Source organism: Lissotriton helveticus, chromosome 1_1, assembly GCF_964261635.1.
Source record: "Lissotriton helveticus chromosome 1_1, aLisHel1.1, whole genome shotgun sequence".
NCBI classification, from domain to species: domain Eukaryota; kingdom Metazoa; phylum Chordata; class Amphibia; order Caudata; family Salamandridae; genus Lissotriton; species Lissotriton helveticus.
In genome coordinates, this window is record NC_136057.1 from 1,428,934,373 (window position 1) to 1,428,951,871 (window position 17,499).

At 44.6% G+C, this 17,499-nt stretch overlaps 1 protein-coding gene across 1 annotated transcript in view; it reads right to left on the reverse strand.

The window, feature by feature from the left end:
- The window catches only part of LOC144764166 (A.superbus venom factor 1-like), a 1,132,054-nt gene that overhangs the window by 236,349 nt on the left and 878,206 nt on the right, over positions 1–17,499 (reverse strand). Inside the window, exon 33 of the mRNA XM_078650288.1 lies at positions 5,556–5,691. Coding sequence (XP_078506414.1) covers positions 5,556–5,691 — 136 coding nt within the window. The remainder of the gene's footprint in view (positions 1–5,555; positions 5,692–17,499) is intronic.

Here is a 17,499-nt window from a genome sequence, read left to right on the forward strand (position 1 = left end):
TACTTCTCGTAACGGATTCTGTCTGTCTATGTAAAATGGTTTACTTTCTGGGGGTGAGACGTGAACAAAATGCGGGTTCAGAAACGTTCTATATTTATGGCGTTGTTCTAGAATGACACTAATTAAATCGGTACCTAAACCTTTCCATCTATACTGGAGTAACTCGTTCAGAATATCATGTAACGGACCTGGATCAGAATGTTGACCCTCATACAGTGTAATGAGGTGCTGGATCATATACATACCCACCAGTCGCTGCTCGGCTGGGGGCAATTTCAGAAACATTTGTGCCACTATTTCGTCTGGAAAAGTGGTAGAATCAGTAATCCATCGGACTGCTGATCGGGCTAATTCTTGTTCATGCATAGTACTTAATTCACTATAACCGATTCGTGATTTCAGAATTTGATCGGTAGCTTGAAATACTTGTTCTAGAGAACCTTGTTCTGGTGCTAGAAGATGAAAGACTTTCTTGTGTTCTAGGCGTAAATGTTGGTCTGGAAGTCTAGATTTACCTACATACGCTATTCTGGCGGTAGTCTCGTCGTCTACCTCTTCAGTAGAAGAGTCATTTTCTTTCTCGCTTACTTGTGCTTCTTTGCGTTGTTCGTGTAACCTTATTATTTCTTTACGTATTTTCTTGTACATACTCTCTATACTATTGAGTGTCTTGTGCTTACCCTCGGCTATATTATCACTCCACTTTGTCAAAATTTTCATTTCGTTCGGATCTTTAGTCGGGGAATCTTGTTCCCTAATTAAACAATTGATCAGAAACTTTAATAACATGAACTGGATCTCAGATTTCCTGAGAGACATGACTTCAGCAATACTTTCTGGATCTTGTCCTGTACGAATGAAACGATACATTCTGTCTAGATCTTCTTTCATATTCGGTAGGGTGACCAAATACTCGGACACCTGCCTTATACGTACGGAATATATAACCATACTATCCTCGCCTGGGACTGGATCATAACAGCATTCAGTAAGAAGTCGCCTGATTTCTGCAATGGACTTATATTTAGGCGTACGCTGTAACGCACGTTCATGTAACTCGACTGCCCCTAGACGTCTACTTGGCGGCGGGGTACCAGGAGGACCTCCTCCCGCGGCCCCTATACTGGAATCGTCGACTGATACTCTTCGAGCTGGCAGAGTGACTGAAGTAGCGGGAATTTGTACTACGGGCTGGACCGGGGGTACCGTAACAGGTACTGCAACAGGTGCCCCGGTGACTGGAGGAGCAGGATTTACATTATTTACAGGAGCTGGCGGAACAGGATTTGCATATTCTGGGACTGTGTCGTCCAAATAGGACGAGAGAAAAATCTCAGCTGCGGTCGGTTTGTGACGCAGATTGGTCGGAACTAAAGGTGGCGGAAAATTACTGGATGCTTCCGGGGTTGCTTTTGGCAAGCCCTCGGCAAGAAGAGGGTACATACCCTTAATAAGGACATTTCTCTGCCTGTCTGACTGTTCGGTTTTAACTCGTTCACCTATCTCGATTAGTTCCCTTTCTTGGGCTCTTTCTGTGGATTCTCTACCTAATTCTGACTTTCTGATTTCTTTTTCGGTTCTTTTATGAGATTCTTTGCGCCATAACTCGATGGCATCTTTCTGTGACTGTCTGGCTTTCTTTTTCCATAATACTTCTTCTACTCGCATGATGCACTCGTCATCCCATGTACCCGATACGGGCCATCTGTACTTTTCTTCTAACTGTTTGGTGTACTCCACCCATAAATCCAGATATAATATGGCACTTATGCCATGCTTTTGATACATAAAATGACCTGGACTGTCCCTAGGTCTAACAGACCTTTTCTAGTTTTTAACTGACGTAACTTGGAAAACAATGGCATGACTGGGCTGGAGTCTAGACACAATACAATACACAATGAACACGATGATTACTAAACAACACATTCATACCACAACATTGAAATACATGAATGACATTTAGGATAACAGTTCGGACAAAACACTACCTAGAATACCAAAAACAGAATACATGAATTTCTCGAGAACAGAACAGACTAGAACAGAAACTAGATGCACTGCTAAAACAGTACGAAACTTACCGGTCTCATAAAGAGACACGTCAGGACCCGCATCCACCTAAGTGGACACTTCGTGTTGGATCTGTGTACCCCAAACCCACGGACCAGAGACAATGCAATTGACCCTGTCTAGATACTACCCCAGCAACGGTACTCACCGGGCAGCAAGAACGGAAGGCCTCGGACTGGACTGGACTGCTACGACGCCGGACGGACGAACTTCGGACTTCAGTTACGGGTGGGCCTCCGGATACCTCGGACCTTGGACTCTCGGCTTGGGCTCTGGTCGGGACTCGCCGCGTTCCTCCACCGCCTCGTCTGGATGCTGGACCGCAACCTCCGTCTCCTCCGTGGGCCTGAGGGATACTTGAAGCAGAAATATCTGCACGTGCACGGTATGGTTCCGTCACGGCTGCAGAGGATCAGGGGGCTTGCGTGGCTTCACCGGCGCGTGGGGAAAGGGCAAGTCCCTGTTCGGGCGCCATTATGTGGTAAATAAATAAATAATACCTCTATTTTTGACTGGATATAACAATAACAGATAGCTCAATAAATAAGAGTCAAGATTCGAGGTAGTAGGAGTTTGCAGGTTTAATACAGCATAAAGGACAGGAACAGGACAACCTGCACGGGAATAGGATGGCAGCGCTGCACAACACTTAATAACAGTACACAAGTATATATACTAAAACAATTGCATTGCAGTGGATACAGTAGGCGTAGCAGTGGGAGGGATTTGTAGCAGTCGCGAAAGATAAGGCTGAAAGTAGGTGTGACAAGAGGCGTGTACATAGACATGTGATCCAAACGTAACAGAATATGTCATAAATGGGGCGGAAACATGGAGGGGGCTACCTAAGGAGCCGGGACCTCTGACCTAGTGGTGCGCGCAAGCTGGCAATGACGTGTAACTAGGGAGAAGCTGGGGGCTATGACTTCTGAGCTAGAAGGAGAGACGAAAGTCTGGAGAGTCAGAGCGACATGTACCTAAACACTATCTAGTATCTGATGTTTAGAGAACATGTTGATAGAATCCAAAAGTTATCAGGGTAAAGGCTAACAGACACTAAGACTGGTGCATGCATTATTCTACATGTAGTGTGTGTTGAGGAATATTAAATGACCATAAATACAGTATTTCTCTTACATGGAGACGTAAAGGCTAGACGATGACTGAAACTATTGATGCGATTCAGTAGCTTAGGAATGCAGAGAAGAAGGGCTGGACTGATAACTAGAATCATAACATACTCTTGGCAGACTGGCAGGCAGAGCCAGGCCGAGCCGGGCACTGTGAGGCAGGAAGTAAGTGAAGGGTCAGGGATACAGGTGGGGGCTGTATCGCTCCTCAGCGAGGGCTCAGGAGACTGGAGCTGAATCTGGTGTCCGGGCCCTTTTGAGGCCTAGAAACGGGGACTTTACAATGAAATAACGTGCACACTGAGAAACGTGGCAACGTAGCTTTACATAGGCCTAATACTCGTAGCTTTCACGAGAACTGGAAAACTGGCATACTAGAGATGGACACAACTGTAATTGCGTCTTTAATCGATCATGGGAATACATATGCATATTAATCATGCACACATAACATAAGATGGGGAACACGTAGGGACACAGAACATGGCAAAATTTACTTTTCCACAGGACCGGGACCGGGACGAAGAAGGGCTGCGGGCGGAGGGAAGGGGGGCAGAGCAGGACGAAGGAGCTGCGGGCAGAGAGAAGGGGTGGGGCAGAGCTGGACGAAGGAAAGTGGAGGGAAGGGGGTACGAGCAGAGCAGCTCAGAGCAGCTCTGGAAACCACCACCGTCTTTCTCCGAGGCAAAGCAGAAATGCCTCGGAGAAAGCATGGTAATTTTCGCATTCGGGGGCGTGTGTTTTGTTGTTCTGAGTGACGGGTGACGTCACTGGCGAAAGAACAGCAAAATGTACGCCCCCAAATCCGAAAAAGACGGAGCTTCTTTGGAGGGACGGCTCTCTCCTCCAATGGCTGGCCTCCATTTAGGAAGCCAGCCAATGGAGGAGAGACTTAAAGGGAGGCGGGATGTTGCTGCACTCTAAGTAACAATAAATCTCTGGACTTCCGGTCTTGGCCTGCGGCCAAGCCTACGGTCCCGAGACCTAAAAAGGGTGCATTGGAATGTGACCATTGTAATTACGAGTGAATGAGATTCACTCAAGCATCCCATGTATCACTTTTTGTGCTGTTCAACTTGGAGGTTAGACCACTTCTCAAAAGTATACAATTATATTATACCCCTTGGTACGATATGGCCTTGCGATACTTATATGGATTTGTGAAGAAGACGAAGGATAGCAACTATTGCTTTTGGAGAAAGTGGCTTGTATCCGCTTGAGTTACAGAAAACAAAATTGGAGCAGGAATACAAATGCTTGTTTTTAAGGCTTCTGTATAGTAGGGATCTGGTTGGTCCCGTGAGAGCGCAGGAAAGCGCGGGGAAGGAATTGGTCCAGTCTGTAAGCTTGGATAGCCTCTGCAACCATGCTGGTCTATTAGTTCTTGATCTGCTGAATGCCTCACCTGGTTTTAAACGTGGCTGAAGGTGGCTGAAGGTGGCATTCAGCTCTACGTCAGTGGCACATTCGCCCACTGAGCTATCTTTCTAGTTTGTGAGCATTAGCATTTTTAATGCAGTTCTAAGCCATGCTGCAAGGTTTACGCTGCCTAAGCCATATGTTGTGGAAATATGGAGATATAATTCACATCTATGGGCTACAGCATTTAGTTTCCATATGTATCGCCTCATCAGGGGTTCCTAAGTGCTATATAAATAAAAAGCAGACAATAAGGACTCCAGAACGGACCAGCTGACCATCTATACTTAGTGAACAGTTATAGTTTACTCTACCCATCAAGTCATAACCATAGCTTCAGGAGGAGAGATTAAAGAAAATCTATTTACAATTAATCAATTGGGACTTGTACAGCGGCTAATAAACCTCAAGGGTATCCAGGCGCTAAAGATGCGTTTAGAATTAAAGGAGTGTGCCCTGTAATTCAGGAACGCGTTTGGTGTGCTGATAGCCGAAAAGCTGAATATGGCACTTTCAGTCAGACATTTAAGATTTTAGCGAACTGTATATGTTAAAAGTGAAACTGCAAGTCACACAACACAATTTGCTGCTGGGTAAAAGCCAGGCTGACGTCAGGGCCGGCGCTAGGCATGGGCAGCATGGGCAGCTGCCCAGGCCCCCCCCCGCCCAGACAACCAATATGGGGCCTCGCACCTCAAAGGCCCCCTGCCTTGGGCCTCTGCCTCACAATCATTTGTAGGTAACTCCTGAAATAATAAGTGAAGGGGCGTCGCCGCACTGTGCCATGACGGCACTGGGAAGGGGCGCCTCATCCCTGGGCCTCGCAGCTCTACACCATTAGGGCATGCTCCGGGAACAAAGGACCTCTCCCAGGCTAATCACGGCTTGTAATTGGCAATCCGCACTGCTCAGGAGGCACTGCAGGACACCTACCGTCCGGCACTTTTAACCCTTTCAACTCTCTTTCAGCCCTTGATGAGCTGTGAAAGAGATGCTTGTGGGCGGCAGACAGGGTGGCAGTGCAGCACACGAGGTGTCGGGCACCAAGCAGCTTCAGTAGAGCCTTCAGCTACAGGGATACAAACAACCTTAAATAAATGAATGAAACCTAGAATCAGGACCTGTACTGAGAGTGTGCCCTCTAAGGTTATTTTAAAGTGCTCTCGCAATTGTAAATCACCAAATGAGGCACAGGGAGATTATTTGGCCAGGAACAAACAGGAACAAACAGCCAAGATTGTAACACACGTCTATTTGGTTCAAAGGCTATTCACAGGGCCACTGTAATTATGCAGAAGAGGAAGGGCAAATTGTGCAGCAGAGTTCTCTAGATTATGTGGTAGAAACGAATAATGCAGTGTAATGCAGTACATTTTGTCATAGCATTACTTTTATTTTCTCATTTTACACTTGGTAACACTGTCGGTGGATAGGCTGCCTGTCATTAGTATCGGTTTAACACTCAAATATAGTAATAAGGAACAAATAGGTAACCAGTGAACCTTTGAAATGGGCCTTTAATTGCATGGCAACATGTGTTGCTGGGTCTTACTAACTTTTGAACCGGTTGAGCAAGAAAACATTTTTGGGTTAAAATCTGTAGATTATGTAGCAGATGTTGGATTATGTGGCAAATGCGACAAATCCATAATTATGGCAAAACCACCTTGGCCACACAATTGCATAGTTTCAGTGGCCCTGGCTATACATTTACCACTATTGCATTTAGGTGAATATACCATGTGACTGGGCACTTCTCTCCCAGGTAATATTAAGTGCCTGATTATGACTTTGGCGTTATTCCCTTGAAGCAGCACACCAGCGCTCCGCGGTAGGACTGCCAAAGCCGTCTTCACACCGCCTGCCATATTACAACTGTAATCCTTGGCAGGCGAATGCGCTGCAGCAGCCCCACTTCGGGGCCTTTCTAAGGCTCATAGGAGAGGCATAGAAAGGCACCGTGTGGGACCAGCGCAATACGTTCCTGCACGGGAAGGAATGCACCATGTTATGCATTCCTTCCTGTGCAGGAACTGGAGGTGAAAAAATACAGGGGGCACATCATGTGCCCTCTTGCATGCACCCCCATGCACCGAGGCACAAGGATGGTGGTGAGGTAAATCTTAATATGCTTGGCGGTGCTGCAGCGACACCACCAGCATATTTCAGCCTCTGAACACTGGATCCAGAGCAGTTTTTTTTTGTAGAGTTTTATATTGCGCGAACTAGACCCGAACCAAATCAGGTATCAGAGCGCTTTACATAGCACAAGTTACGTTTTTCACATGAGGACACACACTTTCATTTTTAGGCACGGGGAGATTAAGTGATTTGCCCAGAATCACAGGAGGTTTTGGCGTCATTACCGAGACTCGAACCCAGATCCCCAGGTCCGAGGTCGAGCGCCTTAGCCGTTAGGCCAACTCCTCTCCAACAGTTGCAGCTGTTCTGTGGCAGTCCAACCGCCAAAGTCGTAATACAGCGGGTGGACCGCCACCGTGACTACGGTGTTCCAAAGGACTGCCGTAGTCTTAATCAAGCCCTTAGCCCATGTTGTAATCCTACGCTATTAAGCAGTTTATAAATCAAATCAAAATACTCCGAATCTTGACAAAAAAGGAGCACAGCAATAAGTTCAGAAAAGTGATTGCCCAAGAACACACAATTTGTCAAAGTGGGAGGCCGGTGCAAAAAATAAAAATAAAATATTAAGGCGTTATTATCTTTTTAATTTTTTATGCGGCTATCTGAGCTATGTCGGGTGGGGCTGAGCTTACCAGAGAAGAGTGAGGAGTGGTTTGCTCTCCCGAAGTGTGCATAACTGTTTGGCCTGCCCTCTTGGGCCGGCCAAACAGTCATGTGCACTTAGCATGTTCTCCACCTGTCTGTATGGCACATTTTCTGTGATTGCACGCTGTATGCAAATTAGGGGGGCCTCACATTTAATTTCTGCCCAGGGCCCCAAAAGTCCTAGGACCGGCCCTGGCTGACGTTGTCACTCATTACTAGTTAGCCCTATAGTCAGACTTCTACAACTGTTCCAATTGTAAGGCACACTCCCTTTCCTCTTATTCTCTTGCTCTCTTTCTTGTGCGCTCCTTCTGTCAGTCTCTTTAACTTTAAATCTCGATCTCATTTTCTTCCTCGCTCGCTCCTATCCTCTCTCGAGACCTCCCATTTCTTTCTCCTTCTTTGTCTTTGCATCTTTCTCCTCCTCCTTTCTCTTTTTGGATATTACTCCACCCTCTTCCCTTCATATTCCACTACCTCTATTTCTCATTTCTCCCCTCTTCCTGTCTCACAGTTTCTATTTTGATCCCTATATTTCTTTCTTCACTCGTGTTTGTTGTCCTTTTCTTTTTTGATGTTTCATTTGTCCTCCTCCTTTCATTTTACTTTCTCTCATTCTGTTGTATTTCACTTTCTCTCATTTTGTTATTTATGCTCCACTTTCAATACTCTATTCCCCTGAGCCACAGGTGTTGCGTGTTAGACCTTTAAACCACGCATAAAGAGCAACATTATTTTAAGTGCTGCAGTAAACTTACCAAAGTAAAGACGTGCTCACTAAATTACTTAATAAGACAACTAGAAAAAAAGTAAATTGTGTTTACACCACAAATGCCTTTGGGCCCGGTGTAGGTAGCCCTTTACCGATCGGAATCGGCCGAAAATACCGATTTTCGGCCGTTTCCGATCGGTAAAGGGCTATGGAGATGTAGGGGCACATTTTCGGTAATTTTACCGAATCGTTATCATTACCGAATCGGTAAATTTACCGAGTCGGTAATATTTACCGATTCGGTAATGATAACGATTCGGTAAAATTACCGAAAATGCAATGTAGGTAGCCTATGTTCCGGCAGCACATGGCTTACAGAATCGGTATTTTACCATGGAATACAAATCCATGGTAAAAAAACGATTCCTGTGTACATGCACATCTGTGCATGTACACATGTGCCATGTGACAGACAGACGTGCCCTTAGGGCATGTCTGTGTGCCACATTGCACACATGGCCGTTTTGGGGGTGCTAGAGGGTGTCAAAGTGACACCCCCTGCACCCTTGTGAATTCTTAAATTACCGATTTGGTAAATACCGAATCGGTAATGCCTAATCATTCCTATGGGCTTCAAAGCCCATAGGAATGAATGGGCATTACCGATTCGGTATTTACCAAATCGGTAATTTAAGAATTGTTAAGGATTCGGTAACGAATCCAGATGTTGGGACCTACATCCCATTTACCGATTTTTGAATACCGAATCGGTAGGATTCGGTATTTCAAAATCGGTAAATGGGATTTACCTACATCGGGCCCTCAATGATTGGCTGCTGTTACTGCTTATTATGGGTAATTTTTAATTGTGTGCACGATTTAGAAATTGGATGTGATGCAATAGTTGTGGTTGTTAAACTTCTATTATGAAGGGCAATATAGATTGGTTCCAATGACTTAATAAATCCCAAACGTTTTTAAGATGGCATTCACGCACCCCACCTGTTGACTTTTGAAGTTTTATCAAAAATCGCATTTTGTGCAGAGATTTTTAACACCACAGTGCTGGGGTTTAGTTACCACTACTCATTTGCCCAGGTCCCATCACTATGTACTCCTGGCCACAGAAAGGTGATGTAATACTCAAGCAAGATGGAAGCTGGACTGACTAAACTGACAGTCATACCATATGCCTACTGATCCTCCCCTTGACTCCATGTATGGTCAAGAGAGGTAGCTACACCAATATGCATTCTTTCCAGTAAAATGTCTAGAAGTGGCCGTGAGGTGACAGTTAACTATAGAACAGGCCTCTGATAAGAAAACCTGCTTTCTATGTAATCTCTGTTAACAGCGCACAACACTGGCCTCACAATATTGTAGGCAGCTTTATTTAATAAAAGACAGATTGGTGTTAATTGTTCCCTTCGTTTCAAGCATTCAGTATACACACATTCTTGTTGTACATAGCCTCCCTACATCCTTATTGGCACATGAAATCACAGTAGATGTTGGAAAACCCAGGATAAAGTGCTGCATCACTAAACTCTTATAAGGAGACAAAGGCAGGATCTATTGGCTATGACAATGCTTGTTTTGTAGGCACTGGGAGAGTATGTGAATTGCCCAGAATCACAGAATGTTGAGCTGACATGCCACATACTCTCACAATTAATTTTAGTGACAAATAAACCTCTTTATGACTTCATGCCTGCATTTCTAAATTACACAAATTGTTTTATTAATGTTTACAAACTCGCTAACAGTTAGACTGGGTTCAGTCTCTGGGTGCTTAAACCTCGGTCTGCTCTCAGTGTCCCAGTCAGTCACATCTCATGTTGCCTTTCCCTGCAAAGGTGCCATCTTTTCAGCAGGGCCCATCCCCCAGTCTGGGAGAGTTTCCTGTTCAGGTGATTCGAGCACAGCGCTGGCCTCTTGAGGGCTAATGTCCCTTTTGTTATGCGCGAAGGTGAATCTGCATATCTGTGCCCACCATCCTGAAGCCTTACAGGTTTTGTTTTCTTCAAGGCCGCCAGGATTATCATTCCGAGGGGCAGAGGAAATGCTATTCAAACTGGGTAAAGTGATTCTTCAGTGAGCAGACTTGTAAAAGTGTTTTGCTTACATCCTTGCGCACCAACTTCACAGGTATTTTTTCCAAACCATTTATTTCACGGACTCTGCTTTCATAAAGAACGCATTTCAAGTAAGCGCCTAAAGTTCAGAACATTATGCAAGCTAATATCTAATAACTCGTATATTACTGTTCCTGAATTCTCGCTCGTAAGGGTTGAGAAAGCTTTAAAACATGTAATAATACCACTGCAATTTAAACTCAGTGCTAGTGCAAGTTTTGAAAAGTACCTGATATGCGCTTAATAAAAAAGAAACACCTTTTATCACAGGTTTGTATTTAATTGTAAATGCAAATGATAAATTACAACAAATTCTGTCCTTTTCTTGATTCCTTCAAACCCAATGTAAACTCGAACCCTTTTTTAAAGCAAACGATGTATTGGATTACAACTGGAGGACACATTTCTCACCCCAAGAATTTTTACAGATGGAATTTTCATCAGGAAAAATGTGTCACGAAACTTGCTGGCAAATGGTGCAGATTTTGTGTTTGTGTAGTAAAGTGGTAAACATACATTTTGTCTGTTACTTCCTCCCCCAGTTCTGAGTGCAAAACGGAGTACACTGTGCACATTACTCATCAGTAATTACGGTACCCCTTGCTTGATTTATTTATTACTTTTTTATGCAGCATGCCTCTTATCGAAGTGGCATGTTAGTGCACTGTGCAAACAAAACAAAGCAAAAGTATTTTCTCTCAGATTAGCACTCACGTTAAAATAAGAGCAAGAGGCAGGACTTTAAGTGGAACAGGTCTCAACGGTGCTCAGTTTTTTAAAGGAGGCCTCGAAATGGGTCTCTCTCGGGCTCTGTCTTGTGCCCTGGCACAGGCGGTTTGTTTTTTCCAACCACAGTGACAGCAGACACATCAATGTGCGCGTGCTCAAACTGCTCACTTCTCACTAGTGAATTAGTTACGGGATAACGTCTTGCCAGGTGTGTGTTGTAGGGGAAGGGAAATCCTTTAAAGAGCATTTTCTCTCTGGATTTCTCTTCTCATTTTGAAACTCAGGAGCAGCAACATTGTCGTGGTGTCACCAGGGCTTTAAGTGGAAACTTTTTGAATATTATATACAAGCTATAGTTGCTGCTTATTTATCTCATGCAACTAACAACCATTGACAAAGCCAATAGTCCTGACATGTTGTAGGCATGATGTTACTTGTTGTATCATATATCTGGATGCAATGACAGAAACAGCAAAATTCAAGTCGGGCGGCACACACAGATTGTTAATTTACGTGTTTTAAGCCACACCCTTAATTACACTGACCACGCCCCTTTGATAGAACCCCCATTTTTTCATCTCACTTAAAGCCCTGGCAATAGGTTAAACCATGGGTTAACTTGATATTATTTTAAAATGAGTGTGTTTCTGATTGTCCAAAGGGTGAAGGGTGTATGTAAGTAATATACAAGGATGAGGGGACAAGGGGCCACAAAGTATGCAACAGCTTTCCAGCCTGACATCCAGCACCGCAGCTCCATGGTGTCTGCTGTGTCTTACCAGGCACCACCAAGTATCCAAGTGGCAATGCTGAGTGCAACCCTAGAGCAATTGAGCTTTCAACAAGGGTGATGATCCTGGATCATTTACACTGAATCAGGAGGTTTGTAGATGGTGCATCCATCATGTGTAGAAGTGGTGTTCTCTGAAGAGATGTCAGAAGGCCACCAGTAACACCTTAAATACCCAGTGATTACTGTGTTTTTCCAGTCAAAGCAGGCAATAGGAACAGTACTCTTAGGTGATTTTCCATTGTTGATGCCTTCAACATTAATGGATGCAGTGTGACACCTGGCTAGAAAATACAGATCAGTGTGCTTTAAGCGCTCCTGAAATTTCAAGAGTGGCTTGAAATGCAGAAAAAGAATGGTATGAAGTGATGTAAGTCAGAGGATGTGTTTGAGACACAGCACAGTTGGCCATGTACTTACAGTCTAGTGAACCCTAGGCTATTACGGAGACTGGATAATACCACTTGAACATGGAAGAAGCCCCATGCTGGGATGAAAAGCCTGAGGGTGGGATGCTATCTACAGGACAGCTTTAGAGCGGTGCTGCTGGTGAAGCCACACCTGGCGCTGAGCTCAGTGGTGGGCTGTGTTTAGAAGTAACGTATGAGCTTAAAAGCACCTGCTGCAGAGTTCTTTGTGTGTACATCAGTTTTCAGACAACAATAAAAATGTCAAGATAACTCTGGTGATTAATCTTCCTGCTGGAGAGAGTTCAGAGTTTTTGCTAGTGGTAGTTTTGATTCAACTGAAAGTAGAGCAGAGGGTTAATAATGGTGGGGGGGGGGGGCGTAACTCGCGTAATTAGTGTAGGGTAATCAAGTGGAATTATCTAAAAATTCTGTGAAATTATGCATAATTACGCAAAAAGAGTAATTCTAGGTTTAGTGCTATTTCATAATGCAAAAATACACCCTTGCTTCCAAAGATGAGCATAAGAAATCTTTTTATGTTAAGAAATAGTGCTAAATGCAACAGAACACAAATATCAAGGACAAGGAGCCGATCATGCTTGCGAAATGTGCTCCTGGGGTAGGTTTTTCGAAAAATTTACCTCCCCCGTTTTTAGCACTATTGTCTTATTGCCAAATGCCCCCCAAACAGCCATAATGGCCTTGAGAAGGCATTTTGTGCTAAGCAGTAGCCCTAATGCGCTGTTGCAGTTGAGTTTTTCCTCCAACTTACTCCCAGCTTCTAGCGCTAAATTCCATTTTGGACGCAAGGATGCATTTTACATTGAGAAATAACACTAAATGCAGCAGAACACAAATAGCAAGCTCAAGCAGCCACATACACTCACTAAGTTTGTCTCCTGGTAGGGTTGTTTTTCCCCAAATTACTCTTAGTTACGCGAGCAGGTGTAATGCGTTCTTATCGGTATTTCTACGTCAAAGAGTACCTACCGAAAAGGAATTAAAAAAATTACTCTGATTAGCGTGATCAAAATTATGCCCAGGTTGTTAATATGCCTACTGCAAAGAAAGTGCACCATGCAGACAAAAGGACTGTATTTCATGTGAGTTGCTCAGTGGATAACTGCTCTTGTTGCAGAGATCTTTCCCTTACTTGCAGTTCATAAATTACAATCTTAAATAGAACAGTGACCAATCAACTTTCATCAGAGCTGCATGCAAACTGTATGGTATAGGTTAGAATATTATGTTTTTCCCCCAGACTTTCATTATCCTAATATTGCTAAAAAATGTTTATTTGGATAGTAGTACATTTGGTTTAGAAAATCGTATCCCAACTACTGTGGTATGTTTTAAATCCTGAGTTTGTGCGTCTCCAGAAAAAAACATTCAGTGGATGACATGCGATTCCTACACCTCGTAATCCTTAGTGTCTTTTGTAGCATTACCTACAGACTAATTTAGAGTTGTATGATTCATTGTCTCTGTGTAATTTGTGTGATGTATAATGCTCTGACAACCTACACTGGTGTGAGTAGCGCAATAAAACAAATGCATGTGAGAGAGGGGCTATGATGAGATGAGGGGCACATTTGAAGGGTTGTAGTGAGGTCATCCATGCAGATGGAGGTCATGGTGTGCACCAAAAAAGACTGTTGCACTAGGCACCACCAGCACTGAAGTCGACACTGGCTGGCTAGTCCACCAAAGGATTGTCAGAGTCTTGGAATGAATTGACTTTGCAATAGCGAAAAAAGACAAGGGCTCTGAACACTGGGCCTGAATAGTCCTCTAATTTATTTGCAAAACATGTTCAGAATCATTTACTTTATATCACAGTGCAGTGCACCATCATTCTTGAATTGAAGATAAAGTTCACATGGCAATAGTGAAGTGTTCCAACTCAAATAGATTTTAAAAATGCTCATAAAACCACACTTTTCGGACACAAAAAGACTAAATTCAATAGCAGCATCATGTAAATAAGTTTTTTATGTAGAGAAAAGGTTAATTTACATTCAAAATATTTGGATAAATAAAGGAATATGGAGCTTTCCCTTCGAAATGTGCATCCTTTCTGCTGCTAGTATTTGTTTCTGTGAGCAAAGTGTGTTTAAATGCAAAGTGTGTTTATTCCACACACACCACATTCCACACAGATCCCACACACATTCCACACACCACATTCCACACACATTTCACGCACATTCCACGCACATTCCACACACATTCCATGCACATTCCACACGCATTCCACGCACATTTCATGCACATTCCACACACATTCCATACACATTCCACACACATTCCACACACATTCCACACACCACATTCCACACACCACATTCCACACACTACATTCCGCACACCACATTCCACACACATTCCACACACATTCCACACACCCCATTCCACACACCCCATTCCACACACCCCATTCCACACATATTCCATGCACATTCCACACCACATTCCACACACCACATTCCACACACATTCCACACACCACATTCCACACACATTCCACATTCCACACACACACACTCCACATTCCACACACACACTTCACATTCCACACATTCCAAATTCCACACACATTCCACACACCCCATTCCACACACCACATTCCACACACATTCCACACACATTCCACACACATTCCACACACCCCATTCCAAACACCCCATTCCACACACACCACATTCCACACACATCCCACACACATCCCACACACATTCCACACACCACATTCCACACACCACATTCCACACACATTCCACACACATTCCATGCACATTCCACACACATTCCATGCACATTCCACACACATTCCACGCACATTCCACACACATTCCACACACATTCCACACACATTCCTTACACATTCCACACACATTCCACACACATTTCACGCACATTCCACGCACATTCCACACACATTCCATGCACATTCCACACACATTCCACGCACATTCCATGCACATTCCACACTCCACACACCACATTCTACACACATTCCAAACACCACATTCCACACACCACATTCCACACACCACATTCCACACACCACATTCCACACACACCACATTCCACACACCACATTCCACACACACCACATTCCACACACACCACATTCCACACACATTCCACACACCACATTCCACACACATTCCATGCACATTCCACACACCACATTCCACACACACCACATTCCACACACATCCCACACACATCCCACACACATTCCACACACCACATTCCACACACCACATTCCACACACATTCCACACACATTCCACACACATTCCACGCACATTCTATACACATTCCACAGCACATTCCACACACATTCCACTCACATTCCACACACATTCCACACACATTCCACACACATTCCTTACACATGCCACGCACATTCCACACACATTTCACGCACATTCCACGCACATTCCACACACATTCCATGCACATTCCACACACATTCCACGCACATTCCATGCACATTCCACACATATTCCATACACATTCCACACACATTCCACACACATTCCACACACCACATTCCACGCACATTCCACACACATTCCATACACCACATTCCACACACCACATTCCACACACCACATTCCACACACCACATTCCACACACATTCCACACACATTCCACACACCCCATTCCACACACCCCATTCCACACACCCCATTCCACACACATTCCACACCCCATTCCACACACCACATTCCACACACCACATTCCACACACATTCCACATTCCACACACACACACTCCACATTCCACACACACACTCCAAATTCCACACATTCCAAATTCCACACATGTTCCACACACCCCATTCCACACACCCCATTCCACACACCACATTCCACACACATTCCACACACATTCCACACACCCCATTCCAAACACCCCATTCCACACACCCCATTCCACACACCACATTCCACACACCACATTCCACACACATTCCACACCACACACATTCCACAGACATTCCACACACATTCCACACCACATTCCACACACCACATTCCACACACAGTCCACACACCACATTCCACACACATTCCACATTCCAAACACACACACTCCACATTCCACACACACTCCACATTCCCCACATTCCACATTCCACACACATTCCACACACCCCATTCCACACACCTCAGTCCACACACCACATTCCACACACATTCCACACACCACATTCCACACACATTCCACACACACCACACACACCACATTCCACACACCACATTCCACACATACCACATTCCACACACATTCCACACACATTCCACACCACATTCCACACACCATATTCCACACACATTCCACAAACCACATTCCACACACATTCCACATTCCACACACACACACTCCACATTCCACACACACTCCACATTCCACACATTCCACATTCCACACACACCACACACACCACATTCCACACACCACATTCCACACACACCACATTCCACACACATTCCACACCACATTCCACACACCACATTCCACACACATTCCACACACCACATTCCACACACATTCCACATTCCACACACACACTCCACATTCCACACACACTCCACATTCCACACATTCCACATGCCACACACATTCCACACACCCCATTCCAAACACCCCAGTCCACACACCACATTCCACACACATTCCACACACCACATTCCACACACATTCCACACACACCACACACGCCACATTCCACACACCACATTCCACACACACCACATTTCACACATTCCACACACCACATTCCACACACCCCTTTCCAAACACCCCATTCCACACACCCCATTCCACACACCACATTCCACACACATTCCACACACATTCCACACACATTCCACACCACATTCCACACACATTCCACAAACCACATTCCACACACATTCCACATTCCACACACACTCCACATTCCACATACTCCACATTCCACACATTCCACACACATTCCACACACCCCATTCCACACACATTCCACACACCACATTCCACACACATTCCACACACACCACACACACCACATTTCACACACCACATTCCACACACACCACATTCCACACACACCACATTTCACACATTCCACACACCACATTCCACATACAACATTCCACAAACCTTCCAAACACCACATTCCACACATACCACATTCCACACACATTCCACACACATTCCACACACCACATTCCACACACATTCCACACACCACATTCCACACACATTCCACACACCACATTCCACACCACATTCCACACACATTCCACACA